This window comes from Plutella xylostella, chromosome 28 (assembly GCF_932276165.1).
Source record: "Plutella xylostella chromosome 28, ilPluXylo3.1, whole genome shotgun sequence".
NCBI lineage: Eukaryota > Metazoa > Arthropoda > Insecta > Lepidoptera > Plutellidae > Plutella > Plutella xylostella.
Genome location: NC_064008.1, coordinates 742,268 through 766,179, shown reverse-complemented (window position 1 = coordinate 766,179; position 23,912 = coordinate 742,268). Strand labels below are relative to the sequence as shown.

General features: G+C 37.9%; 2 protein-coding genes and 1 long non-coding RNA gene across 3 annotated transcripts; 1 reads left to right on the top strand and 2 right to left on the bottom strand.

The window, feature by feature from the left end:
- Nucleotides 1-9,637: 9,637 nt before the first annotated feature.
- On the bottom strand, nucleotides 9,638-14,722 carry LOC119692025. The gene is made up of 2 exons (XM_038111024.2): nucleotides 13,501-14,722; nucleotides 9,638-10,723 (listed from the first exon to the last, which is right to left on the bottom strand). Exons 1-2 carry the CDS (start codon nucleotides 14,456-14,458, stop codon nucleotides 10,263-10,265), a joined length of 1,419 nt encoding a protein of 472 aa, XP_037966952.1. The 5' UTR covers nucleotides 14,459-14,722; the 3' UTR covers nucleotides 9,638-10,262.
- Nucleotides 14,723-17,470: 2,748 nt separating this feature from the next.
- On the bottom strand, nucleotides 17,471-19,732 carry LOC125490874. The gene is made up of 3 exons (XR_007267939.1): nucleotides 19,446-19,732; nucleotides 18,554-18,647; nucleotides 17,471-17,551 (listed from the first exon to the last, which is right to left on the bottom strand). It is a non-coding gene; the product is annotated as an uncharacterized LOC125490874 (long non-coding RNA).
- A 467-nt stretch (nucleotides 19,733-20,199) lies between these two features.
- Nucleotides 20,200-22,545, top strand: LOC119692028. Its single transcript, XM_048631277.1, has 5 exons — nucleotides 20,200-20,305; nucleotides 20,437-20,463; nucleotides 20,597-20,623; nucleotides 21,230-21,323; nucleotides 22,525-22,545. Exons 1-5 carry the CDS (start codon nucleotides 20,219-20,221, stop codon nucleotides 22,536-22,538), a joined length of 249 nt encoding a protein of 82 aa, XP_048487234.1. The 5' UTR covers nucleotides 20,200-20,218; the 3' UTR covers nucleotides 22,539-22,545.
- The last annotated feature ends 1,367 nt before the right edge of the window (nucleotides 22,546-23,912 follow it).

The window sequence follows — 23,912 nt, the reverse complement described above, 5'->3', positions numbered from 1 at the left end:
TATCCTAATTCTTATAATAGGTACAACTCGAGGGGACAACGTGGATCATTCCAATATAACGTGAATGTAATGACCGATAATACAGAAGAAAATGGACCTTCTGTCCAACAAAATAAGTTTTTTCGTGACTAAAAGTAATAATGAGCATCATATTATTTGTGCAAGCGATAGTACATGTTGCATAGAATTATACACAGGTTGCAATTATTATTCGTTTCTCATAGATACAGGAGCTTCAATTTCTGCAATTAAACATAAACATGTTTTGAGTTGCAACGTTCCCATCCATAAGGAAACGCTGACGATAAACGGAATCGGTGGGACACTAGAAGCAATTGGATACGTTTGGTTATCGTTGAACACGTGTAATGATTCGACTGGACATTTATTTAAACATAAATTTTATGTGTTCCATGACTTACCTTGTACAGCTAATGCGATTTTAGGACAAGATTTTCTTTTACAGCAAAAGGCAGTTCTAGATCTCAATTCTAGTACAATATCATTTAGCGACTGTTCTGGTGAAAATATAATTTTACCTTTAAAATTAAGAAAAGAAAAAAAGAACCATGGATATACCTTACCGCCAAGATCAGAATCGATTCACTACATAGAAACCGATCTTAAGGAGGAATGTCTCGTGTGTACGTCCGAAGTTCAAAAAGGCATTTTCCTCGCTAGTACATTAGTCAAGCCTACGAATGGTTTCATACCAATTTTAATCTTAAATACAAATGAAAATGAGGTTCGATTAGATAGTATTCAACCAATCCTTCATAAAATCAGTGAGTACGAATTATGTTCATTTAATAAGTGTGAAAAAATTAATGCAGACCGTGTCAAAAAACTATTTAAATTATTAAATTTAACAGGTTTGAACTCTGAGGAACAAGTTTCTATCGAAAATATTTGTGCAAAGTACTCAGATATTTTTCTGTTACCAGGTGATAAATTAACTACAACCAACATTTATAAACACCACATATACTTAAAACCGAACGTCGACCCCGTGTATAGTAAGCCTTATCGACTCCCTTATTCACAGAAAACCGAAATTAATAATCAGTTAAATAACATGTTAAAAGAAGGGATAATAGAACCATGTCAAAGCGAATGGTCGAGTCCAATATTATTGGTACCCAAAAAGGTTGACAGTTCCGGCAACAAAAAATGGCGCTTAGTAATTGACTATAGAAAATTAAATAACAGTATACAGGATGATAAATTTCCACTCCCAAATATATCAGAAATCTTAGATTCTCTTTCAGGGTCTATGTATTTTACATCTTTAGATCTTTCAAACAGTTATTACCAATGTGACCTTGACCTCGACAGCAGAAAATACACAGCATTCTGTTCAGGTCAATACCAAGTTATTCAAAAGGATAACAAAAGTATAAAATGTACTGCTTCTAATTCAGGTCAGTATCAAATGACAAGGATGCCGTTGGGTTTAAAAACTAGCCCCAACGCATTTTCAAAAATGATGACTATTGCAATGACAGGTTTAGCATACGAAAAATGTCTAGTTTACTTAGATGATTTGATTGTTTTCGGAAAATCGTTAGAACATCATAATAAAAATCTAATTGATGTTTTTAGTCGAATGCGACAAGTAAATTTAAAGCTTAATCCGTTAAAATGTAATTTTTTGAAAAAAGAAATTTTATATCTGGGACATGACATATCAAGTGAAGGTGTTTTACCTGACCCTCAAAAAATTGAAGTACTGAAAAATTGGCAAATACCCAAAAATGTAGAGGAAGTTGTGCGATTTGTAGCCTTCGCTAACTATTATAGAAAATTCATTAGAAATTTTGCATACCTAGTTTTACCTTTAACCCGATTAACAAAAAAAAATACACCCTTTGTGTGGAATGAAGAATGTCAATCTTCTTTCGATAAGTTAAAAACAATAATATCATCGCCCCCTGTATTACAATATCCCGACTTATCAGAAAGCAACCAGTTCAAATTACAAACAGATGCATCCAACTGCTCTCTAGGTGCTATATTATGTAACTCAGATAAGAGACCGATTGCGTTCGCGAGTAGAAATCTTAACAAAGCGGAACTCAACTATCCCACTATAGAAAAAGAGTTGTTGGCGATAGTGTGGGCCGTTAAGCATTTTAGACCGTATTTATATGGACGAAATTTTATCATTCAAACTGACCATAAGCCGCTTATCTACTTGTTTGGCATGCGAGATCCATCGAGCCGTCTCATGAAGTTTAGACTCGTACTAGAGGAGTACGATTTTTCAATTGAATATATTAAAGGTTCACAAAATGCAGCCGCAGACGCAATGTCGAGACTGTCTATCTCGTCGGACGAGCTTAAAGAAATGAGTCATAGTGTCGTTAATGTTATGACGCGCGCTCAATATAGAAAGATAAACGATTCTCAGATATCTCGGGGTGCTACGATTCCTATGGACGATCGGCCTGATCAACCGAAAGTTGTAGAAATACATAGTAGACCGAGCATATCTGTTGAACTCAGTTTTATTGAAGATAGTTACTTAAATAAATTACGTAAAAATAAACAGATAGAGTTAGAAAACGAAATATTTTGTTATGCACCAAGTAAAATGAGTTTATATATAAATCCAGCCGCCCGATCACAACTGACGCCAGCCGCTTTTGTGAGGGAGCTGAAATTATTTTGTAAAGAAATAAACGTGCACGAATTAATTTTTGTAAGGTGCGAAAAATACGACGAGTTTATAAAAAAGTTAGTAAATGAAGTACAAATAAATAAAAATTGGTCCGGACCAAGATTATGTATACTAAATAATATAAAAAGAATTGAAGACAAAGACGACCAAAAAGTAATATTAAATGATTTCCATCTACTACCATCTAGTGGCCACGCTGGTATTAGAAGGATGTATAATAATATTAAAAAATATTACTTTTGGCCAGGTCTTGAAAAGAGTGTAAAAGAATTTATAAGAAAATGCGAAAAGTGTCAAACACAGAAGTATAGTTCACATTATATAAAGGAACCTATGTCTATTACAACTACAGCCACTTCGGCTATGGAAAAAGTATTCATTGATGTCGTAGGACCATTAGATAAAGACGAAAGTAATAATTCTTACATACTTACCATACAGTGTGAACTCAGCAAGTACGTTGAAGCGTACCCAATGAAGTCAAAAAGTTTATTAGAAGTAGCTACAAACTTCGTAAACAATTTTATTCTTAAATATGGAATTCCTGATAAGTGTGCCAGCGATAGGGGAACCGAATTTTTATCGTCATTATTTAAAGATGTTTGTAAAATACTTGGTATAACTACTCTTCAGTCCACTTCCTATCACCATCAGAGCATAGGATCTTTGGAAAACACTCACAAAAGTTTAGCTAATTACTTGCGAATCCAAACTGACAACCACCCACATTCATGGAGCACTTGGCTACCATTTTGGTGCTTTTCGTATAACACGTCAGTTCACTCTTCGACACAATACACTCCATTTGAATTAATATTCGGCAAAAAGTGCAAGTTACCCAGTAATTTAATACAAGATAAAGTAGACCCACTCTATAACTATGACGACTACCCACTCCAGTTAAAGTATAGATTACAAACATCTCTAAATGAAGCCCGAAAAAATTTACTCCAAAGCAAAATTATCAGAAAAGAAAAATATGACGTAAATTGCAACCCAATTAGATATAAAGAAAATGATTTAATATTAGTAAAAAACGAAGTTGGTAATAAATTTCAAAATATTTACAATGGACCCTATAAAGTTATCAAAGATGTTGCACCAAATGTCGAAATATTAAAAGATGGTAAAATAGATTTAGTACATAAGAATAGAACCAAATTATACTATCCATGTTAGCTATAGTTTATTAGATTAAGTACTTACTTTTATGGAATAACTCTTATTCTTTGTGTTAACTGTGTACTCCATGTACTCTTATTGTGTAACCATGTTTAGTTCATAAGAATTTCACTAGTAATAAAATAAAATTGTAATTTTATTTTATTTTTTCCTCTCGGGGAAGGTGTAGTGATAGATATACTTAATAGATATATATGCTTACCTTGCTTACTTACCATGTCCGTGTGAACGTGAATAAAGTTAGTTGTTACTCAGCAGTCACCGCGTTTCTACTTATTCCTCCTCCCTACCTTACAAGGCTAATAGCAGAATTGAGGTGTTCTGGAGGTGCACTAGTGTAGAGCTGGAGATCATCCGCATATAGGTGGTAGAGAGAAGTGAGTTTATTGGCTAAGATGTGAACAAAGAAAAAAGTAAAGGAGAAAGAACGCCGCCTTGAGGGACGCCAGCAAGTACTGGACACCAAGTTGAACTCTCGCTGTCGGTACGTACACACTGCTTGCGTCCCTTGAGGTAAGACTCGGACAAACTAGTGACTGCCGGAGATACGTTAAGAGTGCGTAAAATACCAATGAGTAGATCAAAGTTGGTTTCTTTATTAAAAAAAAATATATATTGATCCCATGATTGTAAAACGTGTAAGTGAAACAGCAATTCAAGTTCAAGACTATTTATTATTTATCTACCCACTTATACCCACAACCCCCCTTTTACAAGGCTTTATATAGATATATACCATACTCACACAAAAAAAAATTAAAAGAAAGATTTAAAAACAATACCTAAGTATAAATATAAATTTACAAAGCATTGTTTAACTTGTATTAATAAGGATAAGCAAGTACAGTAGGTACCTTGTTATAAATCTTAAGCTATGAAGATTTCCAACAGTTTTTAATACAACGTATCAATTTATCATCACGTAGTTACGTCGCTTTTATATTGTAACGATAGTAAAGTAGGCAAGAATTAATCATAAATCTTAACTAAGAATCTATATAAATATTAGCGTTACATAACCACTAACACACAAAAAAAAAACTTATCAATTTAGTTAAAGTTTTGACTATAGTAGGTACTTAATAACATTAACTAAGTATAATTAAAGGTTTAAATCTAGGTATGTACTTACTAAGTCTATTACAACACTTATTTAAATTTTGTTTACGTTATTAACTAGGTATACTGTAAGTAAGTACATAAATGTTTTAACTTAGCTGATTTATAGTTTAGTAGTAGGTATAAAATAACAGTAAACTCCTATACTCAGAAAATAACAACAATGAATCATCATAACATAACAGTCGGTATTGCTAGGTACATGGCTATACCTACATAGTTTTTTTTATAGTATATAGGTACACTGAAGGCATCCGTCTTACTTAAGTGTGTGAGTAGCCTCACCGATCAGGACGTCTCACTTCCCTGCCAAAACGAGAAACATATGGTTGACAAACAACATTATTATTAATTGGAGGTCTAGGAGGACTATTCTGGATGACGATATCATCGTAAGCTAATGTTGGTTGATCATGGTTTGATCTGTTGACGTTTGGATTGATTATGAGATGCCGTCGGTTTCGAATCAATCTACTGCCTCCATCAATTTGAACCGAATAGGATCTTTTACCCACGTATGAAGTGATTGACCCATCGACCCACTGTTTAGAAACTCGTACTTTTACTCTTTGTCCAACTTGTAATGGTGCTAGATCACGTGCTCCCTTATCATAATATTGCTTTTGCATACTTTGCCGTTTATTTAACTCATATGTTATGTTAGTTTGTAGCTTCGGCTTAAGTAACTTCGGAATGCACGGTAATAGCCCCCTCATTTTTCGACTATTTAATATTTCCGAAGGGGAGGCCAATGAACTACTAATAGGTGTATTTAAGTACTCCAAGAGGGCTAATCTGTAATCAGTACTTTCATACCTACATTTTTTCATAATATTTTTCACAGTTTGGACAGTTCGTTCTGACTGCCCATTCGACTGTGGGTATCGAGGGGAAGACGTTACATGACTAAAATGCCATTGTTCCGAAAACTGTCTGAACTCAAACGAACTATACTCCGGACCGTTATCGGTCATGAGAATGTCCGGAACACCCTGTTTACTGAAGATTATTTTTAATTGCTGAATAATTTCCTCGGATTTTAATGACCTAAGCTCGGCTACTTCAAAAAATTTACTATAATAATCAATAACAATTAAAAACAATTTTCCATCAAAATGAAAAGTGTCTGAACCTAATTTAGACCACGGCCGATTTGGAATTTCGTGTGATATCATAGTTTCTCTCCTGTTCTCGTTTTTAAAATTTAGACAAGCTTGACACTTACTTATATAATCTTCTAATTGACTGTTTATATTTGGCCAGAACATTGTCTCGCGGGTACGAAGTTTGCATTTCTCTAATCCTAAATGCCCTACGTGTACTCTTTTAAGCATTTCGTGTCTCAATGCTTTAGGAATAACAATTCTATTATCTTTCCAGACAAGACCATACGATATCGACAACTCACTTTTAAAACACCAGTACGGCTTGACACAGTCGGGCACATCTTGTTTATTATCTGGCCACCCTTCTTTTATGTATTTAATAACTAGCTGGAGTTCCATATCACTTTCTGTACTTTTTTGTAAAATTATAAAATGTGTATCCGTCAGCGGATTACACGCTGTGACGGCACAAACTTGAGCCTGAACATCAAAATGATCCCGCTCCTCTAACTGCTGATTAGAGACGGGTAGTGGTGCGCGAGATAACGTATCTGCAATGTATAGGTATTTTCCCGGTTTGTACACTAGTTTAAAAGAATACAATTGCAATCGCAGTAACATTCTTTGAAGTCTGGCTGGCGCGCTGGAGATGGGTTTCATTATTATATTTACCAGCGGTTTGTGGTCTGTCTCAATTATCACATCATTTTTACCAAAAATATAACAATAGAACTTTTCACAGGCATAAACACATGCTAGAAGTTCCTTTTCTATTTGTGCATAATTTTGTTCGGCTTTTGTTAGTGACCTAGATGCGTAGCTTACTGGTAAATTATCCTGTAGAATACATGCACCTAATCCATTTTTACTCGCGTCAACTGATATCACCACGGGCTTATCTACAACATAGTATTGTAAAACAGGTGCATCTACTAAGATATTTTTTAAACTATCAAATTCATTTTGATGTTGGTCAGTCCAATGCCATTCCACATCTTTTTTTAAGAGCTGCCTAAGCTCATAAGTTTTGTTTGACAAATTAGGTACAAATCTACCTATATAATTTACTAATCCCAAAAACCTCTCTAAATCTTTAGTATTATCTGGAATTTTCATTTCTTTTATCGCAGATGTATGAGATTCATCAGGATAGATACCATTTTGTGTAAACTTATGTCCCAAATATTTTATTTCTGTTAGACCGAACTTGCACTTATTTTTATTCAGTTTCAAATTGATTAATCTGCACCTATCCAATACGGCCCTCAGCCTCCTATCGTGTTCTTGTCGCGTTTTTGCAAAAATCAAAATATCATCTATGAAATGGCATACGCCCTCCATATCATCGAACATCTCAAACATTCTTTTATGGAACACTTCGGAAGCAGACGTAATGCCATACGGTAGTCTTAAAAATTTATACCTTCCAAACGCTGTGTTAAAGGTGCAGAGGTCTGTACAGTCACTACTTAACTTTAATTGCCAAAATCCGTTTTTAGCATCGACTGTACTAAAGTATTTTGCCCCCGATAGTTTTACAGTTATATCCTCTAAGGTGGGGAGACTAAAGTGTTCTCGCTTAATAGCTAAGTTCAAGTCCTGGGGATCTAGACAAATTCGTAGATCACCATTTGGTTTCCTAACTACCGTCATACTGTTTACCCAATCTGTTGGGCCATCTACTTTGGCTATGATCTGTTGTTGTTCCATTTCATTCAATTTATTTCTTAGGTTTTCTTTTATTGCTACCGGTAATTTTCGAGGTGCATGTACTACTGGCCGTACAGTATTATCTATACAAATTTTATATTCTCCAGGCATACATCCAATGCCTTCAAATACGTCAGAGTAATCATTTAGAATACCCGACGTAAACTCATCTTGAGAATTCGTAGTAACTGCTAAAGTTAGTTTAATAACACCTAACTCCTGACAAGAATACCTACCTAATATAGGTGGGGACGACACATCTGCAATTATAAAATCAATTATATAGGACTGACCTTTGTATAATACTTTTAAGTTACATCTACCTATTACTATAATATCGCCACCAGAATAGCCTCTTAACTTCATTGACGTTGACAGAAGGTCCTCTTTTGATAAACCTAGTTGTTGTAAATAACGACTGGGTAAAACGTTTACATCTGCACCCGTGTCTAATTTAAAAGGTATTTCGCAATTATTTACTGACAAAGTTATTGACCAATCACCACAATTTTTATTAAAGTAATAGATTACCTGATCTGGATTTTCATCGGCTTGTACATCATAAATATTGCACTTCCTTGAAAAGTGATTAACATTATTACACTTTAAACAACGTTTGCCGTATGCGGGACACATATTACGTTCATGATAAAATCCGCAGTTTTTACAGTCAGCACTAATAAACGGTGTTTTATTCAGTCTAAATGACGGTGAATCTGGTTGGGTCTGACCTTGGTACCAGCGTGTCGACGAGGGCCCGGCCCGGAGCTGCACCGGGGCGGGCGCGCGCGGGCGGCCGGCGCTCGCCCAGGCGGCGGCGGCGCGCCCCGGGCCGCTCCAGCGCCCGCGGGCTCGCGCGCGTCCTCTGCTGCCTCGCTCGTTGTTCCTTGTCATCCAGTAAGCATAGGCCTCATCGGGACTCTGTTCATATTCTTCTACTGCGTATACATCTTTTTCTGTCTCGGTTTTTATCACTCCTACTTGCAATCTTGACATTTGCGCAATGTTACAAATGTCCAGTGACTTTTTTAAGGTTAGGTCAGGTTCTCGTAGTAGGCGCTCCTTCAAAGCTATATCCTTAATTCCGCATTACGTGTAAAAAAACAATGTCTTTGTACCGTTATATTTTTCTTTTGTAAGAAGAACTCGTCGAACTTTTTAATCAGTTTGTCCTTATCAGTAAACGTTTGGTTGAATTGTTCATACACTTCCCGGCACTGTTCACCGACAACATGCAGTAATATGCTCACTTGCACTTTTGGATCCTTTTTAGAAAGTTCACACGCGTCGAAGTATATTTGGAACGCGTTTTTCCATTTTTCCCAATCCTTAGATAAGTTACCCGATGTAACATTCTCTAAGTTATTAACGAATGCAAATGGCGCTGGCGGCTTTAACATTGATTCCATTTTAAGAAGTTACTCGACGAATTCGTGTACGTCTAACAATATATATGATTAATTATTATCCTCAGGTACTGGTATACACAATTTTCTAAATGTTTTCTGCACTAAATACCACGAATTTATATTTTTTACGGCTGCGCCATGTAAAACGTGTAAGTGAAACAGCAATTCAAGTTCAAGACTATTTATTATTTATCTACCCACTTATACCCACAATGATAAACCACTGATCAAACCATCCACTGTGACAAAACATTCACAATTCACAATTAAATTCTATTCTTCTTTTCAGGATATGACATACTTTTTGAATGCTGATGATGATGATGATGTTCTATATTTGACAACTAAATTCTGAGACTATATACTATGAAAGAAGAAGAAAGAAAGAAAAACTTTATTTGGCTTAGACAGCAATATTAATTTACAAAGAAAGATGCAAAGAAATATAAATATAGGTACTTAATCTAATCAATCTAAATATATATAAGTATAAGTATATAAATCTAATAATGAGAAATATATATATATATATATATATTTTTATAATTAAAAAAAAAAGCTAGGTACTATGTGTGAGCCCCTTCGACGACGACTCACAACTATTACGAACGCCGGATGGTACTATCTTAAAAGAAAACACCAGTATTACTATCACTATACACTTCGAGGATCTCTGGAGATGTCCACTATTCGAGCTTTCTATTAGAACTGAACTGTTCGACTGTTGCTATTAAACTGAACTTAATGTGCGCCGGACACCTCGCTTTATATAGGCCGGCGAGCGATCTTCCCGAAAGTTCCAGAGATACCCGAGGTCACACTATTTATTATTATTATTACTAAATAGGTAGAACAATCCATACTTATCTACTAACTATAACTTAGCATCTAGAAAGTTCGCGGACGTTGTGGAACATTCCCTAACCATTGTTCTAGAATAATCTAGAAGCTTCCAGACTATTGTAGATCTATTGAATCCATACTAATCCTTCTAGAACTTTATCGAAACTACTGGAAAGTGATAGAATGTTCCAGAACCTTCGCGAGTTATCTACTCTATCTATCGATTGTCGCGAACATTACTCCCGCCGCAGCTCTTGTAGCTGAACTATCCAGGTCGCGACATCTTCGTCGATGGGCAGCTCCTCGGTCATCTCCATGGTAGGCGCCCGCAGGATTCATGACGTCTCCTTGCTGCTGAGAATCTCGCACATACTTCTCCATCCATCGTGCCCAATACTTGTCCGTTAATCTCTTGTCTATGAGATCCAGTCTTCTAACTGCCAAGTCACACTTGCTGTTGGACACTACTTTCCGCAGCAGTTCGGTCTCTCCCGCCGGTATACCATTGAGTTTGTCCGCCAGAAACGGCAGCGCATGCCGATCTATCCCACTATCTGTCGGACTATCGAATTCTGTAGGGAGATGAACCATTTTTATGGCACTCACACTCATCCTACGATTCTCTAGACTACGATCTTTGTTCGTGTCTATGGATGGCGTGAGTGCTCCGTCAACTTTGTAATGTTCCATCAATGCCGAAACATTAATGATTCCGCAAATAATGAATTTAAACTATGTTAGGAGGTTCCCGTAGGGTTAGTTGCGCTAGGAAGGGTTTTCCCAAGGGATTTTACGGTTTAAGACATTTATTTCTCAAAAACATTTTTGCTGTGAAAGGTAGTCTATGAAATTGTTTAGGGAGTCGGCTAACTTCATGAACCGACCCTGAACCGATCCTGCGTAGACCCTGCACCGACCCTGCGTAGATCCTGCGCCGACCGTGCGTAGATCCTGCACCGCCCCTGCGTAGGCCCTGCGCCGGCCCAGCGCCAGCCCTGCTCCGGGCCTTCCGCCATTTTGTTTTACAGGACTAGGAAGGTATAAAAGGGAATGCTAGAGGCGGCGGCGGCCATTAGTAATTTTCTTGCGATCGGGTACACGTTGGGAGTTTTCCGCGTTGGTTTAGTTTTTATTTTGTTTATTGTTAGTTTTCAACGTACGATGGTGGTATTGCTTTGGGAAAGCGCTTTCGTCCATATATGTAAATGTATATGGCAAGGACATTCCTTAGTGATTAGCACTGTCGTAATTTGAAAACTTTATTAATTAGATCTTTAGATTGCCAAGGCTTTCGACTAGATCTTTAGCATTTTGGGGGAACGTGTACTCTAGAGTCTAAATCCTTCATGGTAAGGTGGCAAGACGGATACCTAACGGTGTCGTTCAACCAAGTCTTGTTTTAGGGCCCCCGGGTAGTGTTAGTTAGGCCTGGCTATGGAGTAACCAGGGTCCCTCTTTTGCTAGAACGTGAAGGGATACACTCCTCAAGAATAGATCTTTGATTTAAAAATCTGGACTATTACTTGATCTTTATCACATATATATTTATATACTTATAACACACATTCGGAGATTGCAAGTCGCCCGGGTGCCATACCGTTAACCCACGGCTGCAATTTCCAACACACAGGTATAGGGCTTAGGTACACTAGGGGTCACCTACCCCGCTCATTCAGTATTTAGCTAGCTAGGCAAGGTGCACTCCAATCACCCGGAGAAAACCTACACATTACACACCACACAATTAAATGTAAATGTGGGATTGATTCCCTAGTTTTGATTCAATACATTTTAGATTAGAATAGGGCCTTCTGGTTAGACACAAATAGGCAGGTAACTTCATGGTTAGGGTGGGGAAAGTAGTTACTTCATCATAAATAATAAATTAAATAATATCTTACAATAAATATCACTTCAAAAGTACTTAATAATTTTATCAGATAAAATAATTTCACATAACCTCAAATTTGTCCTATAGTTCTTTGTCTAAATTATTGATTTTTCATTAAGTAAACAAATACTTCTACTTAAAGAATCTATGGTCTATCTAACTTATTTTGGTTTATTGTATCACAATAATCCATATAATCCATATTAATATTACAGAAGAGTTTATTTGATTTTGAGTACAATAAGCTTTTTTATCAGATTGGGGGTAGAATTGATTAACGGAGAAATTTACTCTAATAAGTGTCAAGATACCACAAATAAGGGTTCTAGATACTTAAACCAAATCATTTCTGGTTCTATAATCACTCAATAAATACAAATAGCTTGAAGTATGATCAGATTTCAGTCACAATTTGCACATTTCAGAAAGTTGTGTAAATTCTAACTTGTGGAAGTATTTGTTTCCTTGATAAAGCTTTATATTCTTATGTAAATAAATAAAGCTAGGATATTTTGTTGTCTTATATATTTACTACAACTATTCAGAACATATTCCAATAAGATTAAAGAATATTAACTATTTCATAATAATTAACCTTTCAATTAAGTAATTTAAAAGAATAAATCACTTCCCACTTGGCTATTAATTAGAGTCATGTATTTGTCAAGTATCTACTTATCTATTATGAAATTCATACTTATATAGTTTCTATACTATAAATCATTGGTCTATTCTAATATTCAGTTTGTTTATGATTATAAATATGTCCCCTTTAGCTTTGACAACATGTATTCATGTTGATTTATTTACATGAAATAAAAATAAAACATGTAAATATGTAAGGTTAGGAGCAAGGGAAGTGATCGTTGGCGGAGGGATGTCCAAGTCCATGGTTGTGTCCCACGAAGGCTTCGGTTGAATATTTGCTATTACTTATTTATCTATTTTGAGTCTTATATATTGATTCAATCGATTGTAGTGATCAAGGCCTACAAAGCGTATGGAGGGGCTTGCCTTTTAAACCAACAAAAAAAAAAAAAAAAAACATTATTTTTACCTTTATGTAAATTCAAATTCACTAATAGCACTTACCTGTAAATATGTAGTTATCATTCAAATAAAAGTTGTAGTGAATATATAGGTCAATAACTTTAGGCAGGTAGTTAGGAAGGTTGTATTCAATTCACGTTCATAGTTTTATTAAATTCATTAGCTTTCGTTTATTGGGTTACACTACATAACGTTGGAGTTCCCTGGATGTTTCATGGCCAAGCTAAAGTAGTATTTGTTTCACTTTTAAGTCTCCAGTTTATTTGTTAGGTTGTTTTCCCTTCTAGACTTTCAGTTGAATCTTGAGCTTCCTTCTGGCGGTTTTCGAAGATCTTTGATAAAAGTATTGATTCATTGTGGGAAGAATCCAGTGTAGAATCCAGTGTAGAATCCAGTGTAGATAACCAGTGTAGATATCCAGTGTTAATAGTAAGTTGTAGTTTCAAATATCTTCTAATAAATCCATTAGGTAGGAGTTAAGTAGGCAGGAGGTAGGGCGAAACGTTACAACTTCAGCTGGGGGCGGCGATGTTGGACCCTCACTCTCGACACTGACTGGTTCAGCAGTAGCTGACACGATGAAGTTGCAAGCAGGACCGTCTTCAAACTCCGTGATTTTGAATTCTTCCTGTTCCGTTGTTGTCGCACATTCCACAGGAGCCTCTTTATAAATCTGCAGCGGTTGACTCCGCTGTGGCTCCCGCCGGTTTTCACTGGCGATGATTTCTTCCGCAGGTTCAGGCGGGACATGCACTTGGTAACCTGCGACTTCTTCCGCAGGTTCAGGCAGGAGAAGGCAGGGCAAGACATCCACCACAGGTTGGCTGACGACGACATTTCCCGCAGGTTCAGGCGGGACTTGGCACGTGGTGACGTCTTGCGGTGCGCGTGCGAGTGTTCTTCTCCGAACCCGTGCTTGTTTTATCTCTTCTTCTAGTGCGGCGACCCTGTCTTCAGCCAATTTAGCTTTTAATTCAGCTTCCTCAGCTTTAGCTTTAGCTGCAACTATGGCCACCAGAGCTTTAGCTTTAGCCATCTCCTTTTGTCGCTCAAGAAGTTCCAAGCGGGCCTGTAATTCTCTGCGCCGCGCACGAGAATCAATGTGGCGCGATGAACTTGGTGGATGTGAAGTTCCGTTCTTCGACGATCTAGACTCGTAGACACTTCCTTCTAATGCAGTGGTGACAACGGTGGTGGGGGCAACGGCAGTTGTGACACCGGCGACTACTATAGGGCAGGGTGGCAACAATGGAGGGGACAGCGTCTCCGTCGTCGGCTCTGACGGCGGTTGTGGACCTGGTGTACCTCCTGTGGTTGCACCCGATGCCGATGCGTACTCCGTTGCATCTGCAGACTTCACCATGGAGACTGCAGATGACTCTTCCGAAGTCTTTTTTACTGCGTACGACTTCTGAGACCTCGTTACAGGCATCTTCTTTTCTTCCAATCCGGATGCACGAAGGACCATATATGTAAGGTCACTTCACGAACTAACACGAATGCCGGCTCGACTATAACTATCCGGCTCGAAGGACCATAAATGTGAGCCCCTTCGACACGACTCACAACTATTACGAACGCCGGATGGTACTATCTTAAAAGAAAACACCAGTATTACTATCACTATACACTTCGAGGATCTCTGGAGATGTCCACTATTCGAGCTTTCTATTAGAACTGAACTGTTCGACTGTTGCTATTAAACTGAACTTAATGTGCGCCGGACACCTCGCTTTATATAAGCCGGCGAGCGACCTTCCCGAAAGTTCCAGAGATACCCGAGGTCACACTATTTATTATTATTATTACTAAGTAGGTAGAACAATCCATACTTATCTACTAACTATAAGTACCTAACTTAGCATCTAGAAAGTTCGCGGACGTTGTGGAACATTCCCTAACCATTGTTCTAGAAGCTTCCAGACTATTGTAGATCTATTGAATCCATACTAATCCTTCTAGAACTTTATCGAAACTACTGGAAAGTGATAGAATGTTCCAGAACCTTCGCGAGTTATCTACTCTATCTATCGATTGTCGCGAACACTATGAGGATTTACATAATTATAGTAATTCAGGAAAAGACTGTTTAGTTCAATATAAATTAAGTAGATTAATAGAATAATACATTTAGGGAATGGTTTTATGATAGGTAATCAATATTGGATCTACAGGGGTATGATTTTCATAACAGTCTAACAAAATCTAAGTACCGGAAGTATAAATAAAAAAATTTTAAAAAAAATTGGTACTTACTTATTGAAGAATAGTAACTTTGGTCTATAAGTAGTGAGGCATTGTGAATGTTTTGTCACAGTGGATGGTTTGATCAGTGGTTTATCATGGGATCAATATATATTTTTTTTTAATAAAGAAACCAACTTTGATCTACTCATTGGTATTTTACGCACTCTTAACGTATCTCCGGCAGTCACTAGTTTGTCCGAGTCTTACCTCAAGGGACGCAAGCAGTGTGTACGTACCGACAGCGAGAGTTCAACTTGGTGTCCAGTACTTGCTGGCGTCCCTCAAGGCGGCGTTCTTTCTCCTTTACTTTTTTCTTTGTTCACATCTTAGCCAATAAACTCACTTCTCTCTACCACCTATATGCGGATGATCTCCAGCTCTACACTAGTGCACCTCCAGAACACCTCAATTCTGCTATTAGCCTCATCAACACCAATTTGGAGATTATCTCCAAGTGGTTGAAATCTTTTGGTCTGCTATTAAATCCCACTAAGTCACAACCAATCGTTTTTGGCAGCTCCAGAATGCTACGCAAGATTGACTTTGCAGCTGCGATGAGAGTCAGATATGACCAATCGGACATACCATATGTGGCTTCAGTAAAAAATCTCGGCGTGATCATGGACAGCACTCTCTCTTGGGTTCCCCAAGTTGATGCTGTGAGCAGGAAGCTTTTTGCATCTTTCCACTCTCTTAAACGCTTGCAGTATTTCCTACCGTTTAACACTAAAGTTAGGCTGGCACAGTCTCTACTGCTACCTATTCTCGATTACGCTGACGTAAGCTATCTTGACCTCACTGAAGAGCTACTCAACAAACTCGAACGTCTCCAGAACTTATGTATCCGATTCATTTTTGGATTACGTAAGTACGATCACATTTCAATTGAAGTAGCCTTCGCCGGAATACTCACATTCTCAACATGTTATTCAATGTTTTGATTAACCCTTCTTCCCCCCAATATCTCAAATCTAAGTTTTCATTCCTATGTTCCCACGGCCGAGCGTTGAGATCTACAGAGAACAAGATGTTGAGTGTGCCTGATCGTAACGCTGCTTCTTATAGTGACTCGTTTGCTGTGAAAGCGGCGTGTCTGTGGAACACCTTGCCCGTGAACGTACGACTATCACCTTCGCTTGCTACCTTTAAAAAGAGCGTAAAGGATCACTATTATCAAACCTTATGTTGGAAATTATAATTATGTAAGTAAGTATATGTATGTATTAATATAGCCAGTATATATTAAGTGTATTTTGTCTCTTAGGTATATGTGTATTTATATTATTATTTAAGTAGGTTGAATAGGTGGGATAATTCTAGTTTATAAGTTTATTTTGGACATGCTTAATGTAGTCTTAGTTACTTATATGTCTGCATTTACTGTTTTTCTTTTTATTATTGTATAAAAGAGTTTTGTTAAATTTACCTGAGTTTTCCACCAACCAAGGGTTGGCTGGAAGAAATTGCTTTTTGGCAATAAGCCCGCCTTTGTGTACTAACTTTTTCTTAATTTGTATTTTGTCTGTGTATGTTATTTTTTAAGTATGCAATAAAGTGTCTATAAATAAATAAAAACAAAAAACCCGACTCCACGCTAAAAAGATGAAAATAAGTCCCAATGTTAATGGAAAGTATCGCAGGCGGTGACCAACTTGACCGCCAAGGCCGTTTTCTAAGTAACATTCAGCTAAATGGTGAACCCTCTGCTGATCCCCGCCTACGATACTTTTCATTAACATTGGGACTTATTTTCATCTTTTTAGCGTGCAGTCGGGTTTTTTGTTTGTTTATAAAAAAAAAATATTAGTATCATTTTAGTTGTTTTTTTTTTATAAAATTTTATGTCAGTAGTCGGGTTTTAGTTCATGGACATTTTTTATTTCAATAATTTTGGTGTTTTTATTTAAATACCTACAATATGCATAATTTTGTGATGTGCAAATCAAGCTCTTTCATTTGATACCACACACGGCATAGTTGAAAAAAAAAAACGATCATCACTTAATGTCCTCTAGAGGGCGCTATATACATTTTAATGTAACGTCACATAGCCTATAACCATCGCGCAATCAATGCGCTTCTAACGATACTTCATACATCAAAATCTATCAAGTCGTTTAGGCTATAGGAGGGAACAAAGAAACAGACATACATACATACATACAATACAATCATACAATCGAAAAAAATTACCCTCCTCCTTCGGCAGTCGGGTAAAAATAAAACAACGATATTAACTAACAAAAGTTCTTCATTTATTTTCATAAAGAAACCTGAAGCTTTCAACCAATTTGAATTGAATTTGTTTGAAGAACTGCAAACAAAAATGAAATTATAAATTGACTGCGAGAGTAAAACATTTAATACGTGAATAATTGGATTACATCAGTTTTTTTTCGAATTTACAAAATGTATAAAATTTGTAAAAGTGGTATTTATAGTAATCCAAAAGGGGCTATTTATTGCTCATCGTCCTAAACAACGTTAGGGTGAGGCCACACGAGCGTAATTTTGTGAGTTGTGCGCGGCAGAAAAGTGTGCGCGGGGACGCGGGGAGCGAGTAACTTCCCCGCCCCCCTCGTCCCCGCGCACATATTTCTGCCGGAATACGCGACTCATTATTTACGTAAACGAAAAAAGTTTTGGTTTTTTCTGTCGCCTGCATACATTATGTGTCAAAAGTTTCATGATAGTTTCTGCTTGAGGCGCCACTTTGTATGCGAGAAAACTGAAACTTTTCTAGTTTTCGAAACTTGTACTAGACGTATAGGGCACATACAAATAAAATTATACTCTAGAGTGTCATCCCCGAAGGGGTAGGGTAGTCAGGCTTATACTTTGCTAAAAGACAAAATTACTGGTCAAACCATACATAGTGTTGCATAGAGGATTCTGAACAACCTTTGTTCTACGAATTTCGGAAATTCATGGAAGAAAATCCAACTCACCAAACAAAAAAGTCATGTGTTCAACAAAATGTATCCTGTAGACACTCAGAAAAATCATAGCTGCCTTTTTTGGAAATTCGTATAAAAAGATTTTATACATGGTTTTGCAAAAAGGGTATACTAAGCCGAAACCTACGTGTCCAGCATGTTATATCTAAGAACGAATATCAGAATGTCACAATTCGTAAGAAAACATTCTCTGAAAGAAGAACATAGAAACTTTGCTGGTCACGTGACTTTTTACTGCATACGTAGGTTTCGGCTCAGTATACCCTTTTTGCAACACCACATATAAAATCTTTTTGTACGAATTTTCAACAAAAGCCAGCCATATTTATTTTAGAACATCCTGTATAAGCAGTCCTTACATCCTCTGGCACAGGGCTCATCGGGGCCGCATAAGTTACCCTGTGGGCGGTACCGCTCGGGATGGTCCCTGATGTCCAGCTTGCGACGGACACGCTGGGGAAGAGGGGTGTTGTAAGGTTAGTGTGTCTGCGAAGCTGTGGGGTGGTATAAGTTAACGTAATGGCGTTAAGGGCCCATTCACGGGCGCGCCAATCCGCGGATTTGACGCTGCCGATAAGTCAGCGGCTCGCTGTCTCGAGACGCGAGCGCCACGAGAGTAGTACTTATAATATGTTTCTTGTACAAGGATCGTAAAGTTGACAATCGACTGGACTGCAACTCGGGGCTCGTGTAGTGTGTGGGCGATGACGGGTTTGTCCACGAAATGGTACGGCTCGGGGCTCGGCTCGCGGTGCGTGAAGTGAATGGGGTGCTTTAGGAGTTAATACTAATGTGAGATGTCAGTCAAATTTCAAAATTTACGATTTTCTTTTCGAGAATTCTACAATTTTTCCTAGAGAAAAAGTTGGTTTGGATGTCGATTTTTGTCTCCTCCTCACGGGATTACGATAGCGTATGGGATACCCGGCCTGTATGTATATGCCTGTAGTGACGAATTAGGATGACTATAAAAAAAAACAATGGAAAATCGGTCGAAAATTGTCGTTTGTTTTTCTCTGTGTTTTACTAAGGGCCCCTTGCACCAACATATTAAATCTAGATTAAGTGTCAAATGTCAATTTAAGAAACGTCATTCCATATAAAATTTGACACTTAATCTAGATTTAATATGTTGGTGCAAGGGGCCCTAATAAACGCATCAGCCCGTATTCAAGCTTCTACTGATGTGCCCCTATCGGGTGAAGCTCAATAAAGTAGGTAAGTCTAAATAAATAATTGAAAGGAACTTACCCCCTGACCAAGCACTACAGCCATGACGGCGAATACAGACAGAACAAACACAAACAATTTCATCTTGAAATCCTTCAGGAGACTGAATACTGAAACATTAACTCCTCACCTTATAAAGGAATTAATAATAATAATTAATAATAGCATTAATGTTGAAATTTGTACCGTGAAATTAAAAAATGTTAAATTTCAACGATTTTCTACACTTAATTTATCATTTAATTAAGTATTAATTCTAATAACTAAACGTATATTTCACACCGAATTAGAAAGGAATAATCAGCATATTAACGGTCCGTCCTAAGCACGGAAGCGTCCAGAAAAGAACCACTTGAAATCGGTCACCCATCCAATGGCTGACCGTGCCAGTGCCTGAAGCCCGCTCGACTACTCACGCTTCACAGTCATGGCATCATTTAATTAAGTACCTATTCATTCTAATAACTAAACGTTTATTTGGACGGGTGGAAAAATACATAGACTATTAAAAAAAGAGTTTATTTCACACACATTATAAAGGAATAATCAGCATATTGACTGTATAATTTAAATTTCATGCCGAGTTATCAATAATTTCTTTAGTACTTATAACTGAGTTTCTACAATTTCACATGTAATTTTACAATTAGTATTCAATTAAAATGTTTTTGAACAAATGACATACACAAATTTCTCTACACGGTTTTAATTTAAACATTAATTATATCTTGATTTTTTTCTTTATAAGCTGGTCTATCGATGTTTCAGTATTCAGTCAACTGAAGGATATCAATATGAAACTGTTCGTGTTTGTTTTGTCTGTATTCACCGTCCTGGCAGTAGTGCTTGGACAGGATCTGACCACTGTGGGGACTAAGCAGGTAAGAATCTTATCCTATCATCTATACTTATACTGAATATTTAAAAGGGATATAGGTAAGTAATAAGCTGAAACAAACAATTCTTGTTCAACAAATTTTCAAAATTACGGAGTAATTATTTTTTTGGACAGGATCTGACCACTGAGGGAACTAAGCAGGTAAGAATCTTATTCTATCATCTATACTTATACTGAATGTTTAAAAGGGATATAGGTAAGTAGTAATAAGCTGAAAGAAACAATTTTTGTTCAACAAATTTTTAAAGTTACGGATTAATTTTTTTTTGGACAGGTTGTGACCACTCAGGGGATTCCGCGGGTAAGAATCTTATTCTATCATCTATACTTATACAGAATGTTTAAAAGGGATACAGGTAAGTAATAAGCTGAAAAAATCAATTTTTGTTCAACAAATTTTCAAAATTACGGAGTAATTTTTTTTTTTCGTTTAGGAGTAATTTGGTGCTTTTCTCATTGCTCGTGGTCGTATTACATCCTAACCAACTTTTGCTCTAGAAAAAATTGCAGAATTCTCAATTTTTTTTGTAAATTATGAAATTTGACTGACATCTCACATTAGTATTAACTCCTAAAGCACACCATTCACTTCACGCACCGCTAGCCGAGCCTCGAGCCGTACCATTCCGTGGACAAACCCGTCATCGCCCACACACTACACGAGCCCCGAGTTGCAGTCCAGTCGATTATTTACTTAACGACCCTTGCACAAGGAACATATTAGTACTACTCTCGTGGCGCTCGCGTCTCGAGGTGGCGAGCCGCACCTACCAATCCGCTGACTTATCGCCAGCGACAAATCCGCGGATTGGCGCGCCCGTGAATGGGCCCTTAACGCCATTACGTTAACTTATACCACCCCACAGCTTCGCAGACACATTAACCTTACAACACCCCTCTTCCCCAGCGTGTCCGTCGCAAGCTGGACATCAGGGACCATCCCGAGCGGTACCGCCCACAGGGTAACTTATGCGGCCCCGGACAGCCCTGTGACAAAGGATGTAAGGACTGCTTATACAGGATGTTCTAAAATAAATATGGCTGGCTTTTGTTGGAAATTCGTACAAAAACATTTTATACGTGGTGTTGCAAAAAGGGTATACTGAGCCGAAACCTACGTATGCAGTAAAAAGTCACGTGACCAGCAAAGTTTCTATCTTCTTTCTTTCTGAGAATGTTTTCTTACGAATTGTGACATTCTGATATTCGTTCTTAGATATAACATGCTGGACACGTAGGTTTCGGCTTAGTATACCCTTTTTGCAAAACCATGTATAAATCTTTTTATACGAATTTCCAAAAAAGGCAGCTATGATTTTTCTGAGTGTCTACAGGATACATTTTGTTGAACACATGACTTTTTTTGTTTGGGGAGTTGGATTTTCTTCCATGAATTTCCGAAATTCGTAGAACAAAGGTTGTTGAGAATCCACTATGCAACACTTTGTATGGTTTGATCAGTAATTTTGTCTTTTAGAAAAGTATAAGCCCGACTACCCTACCCCTTCGGGGATGACACTCTAGAGTATAATTTTATTTGTATGAATCGAAAACTGAGTGTCGGAAATTAGAAAAGTTTCAGTTTTCTCGCATACAAAGTGGCGCCTCAAACTGTCATGAAACTTTTGTCACATAATGTATGCAGGCGACAGAAGTAAACCAAAAGTTTTTACCCGACTGCCGAAGGAGGAGGGTAATGTTTTTACGTTTACGTAAATTGCAAAACCCGTACTAGAGTCCCTGTATAAGCTACGTAAAATAATATTGCGCTATCTACTGATAGTGCCGGGGCTATCAGTACATAGTACTTCTTTACTATGTCATACAAATACTGGTTAAGTTTTCTGTTTAAACTACGTATCCATGTGTTTATGACAAATGGATTAGGTGTCACCGTTTATGGCCTAGCCAGTTACAGTCATAAGCAACGATTGCTGAATTAAGAGTGCGCCGAATGTACTTATAAAGTTTGTAAAAGTGGTACTTATAGTAATCCGAAAGGGGCTCCTTATTGCTCATCATCCTAAACAACGTTACGGTGAGGCCACACGAGCCTACTCACAAAATTACGCTCGTGTGGCCTCACCCTTAATATAGTCTACAAATTTTGTAAATTCGAAAAAAAATCTGATGTAATCTAATCAATCACGTATTAAATGTTTTACTCTCGCAGTCAATTTATAATTTCATTTTTGTTTGCAGATCTAAATGGTTGAAAGCTTCAGTTTTCTTTATGAAAATAAATGAAGAACTTTTGTTTTAATATCGTTGTTTTATTTTTTAATATTACTTCTGTTTTAAATCATTTATGGACACATACAAGTGCATAGAGGATTTAAAAATTGATACATAATCCTACTTCCTAATTACTAATAGGTATTCGATAGGACGACCGAATGGCGTAGTGGTTAGTGACCCTGACTACTGAGCCGAAGGTCCCGGGTTCGATTCACGGCTGGGGCAGATATTTTTGTTTAAACCACAGATATTTGCTCTCGGGTCTTGGATCATCATCATCATCAGCCAATAATCATCCAGTGCTGGACATAGGCCTCTCCCAAGGAGCGCCACAACACTCGGTCCTCGGCCTTCCTCATCCAACCACTACAAGCCTAAGGTCGTCAGTCCAGCGGGCAGGTTTGCGGTTTGCCTGTTCGTGGTCTCCACTCGAGAACTCGTCTACCCCAACGGTTATCGGTTCTTCGGCAGATATGACCAGCCCACTGCCACTTCAGTTTGCATATTTTGACAGATATGTCGGTAACCTTAGTCCTCTGACGGATAACCTCATTTCTGATACGATCCATCAGAAAAACCCTAAGCATAGCTCTCTCCATAGCATGCTGAGCGACTTTAAATCGGTGGACCAGTCCTACCGTCAGTGTCCACGTCTCTGCACCATACGTCATCACTGGCAGGACGCACTGGTTGAAGACTTTTGTCTTCAGGCTCTGAGGAATGGCCGAGGAGAATATGTGACGAAGTTTCCCGAATGCAGCCCAACCCAGTTGGATGCGCCTTGCAGCCTTCTTGTCGAAGTAGCTTCTGCCTAGCCGTATAGTCTCCCCGAGGTAGACATATTCTTGCACAACTTCGATTGTTGCCTCACCAACGGCGACCGGCTCCGGTTTGATGTGAGCATTGTACATGACTTTCGTCTTGTCCAAGTTCATACCGAGGCCTACACGTCGGGAAGCAGCATTTAGACCACTTAGCATCCAGCTGAGTTCCTGCAGAGATTCTGCCATAATAACGATGTCGTCCGCGAAGCGGAGGTGTTACATGTACTCTCCATTTATACATATGCCATGTCCTTTCCAGTCCAACGTCTTAAAGACATCAGCTTCCAATGCATTGGTGTACAGTTTCGGAGATATCAAATCCCCCTGTCTCACTCCACGTTGCAGTTGGATAGGTCTTGTCTTGTGGTCCTGTACTTGGACAGTCATAGTAGCGGCATTGTACAGACATCTCAACACCTCGATATAGCGCCAATCGATTTGGCATCTCTGCAAGGATTCCAAAACTGCCCAGGTCTCGATGGAGTCGAAGGCTTTTTCATAGTCCACAAAGGCTAGACACAGAGGCTG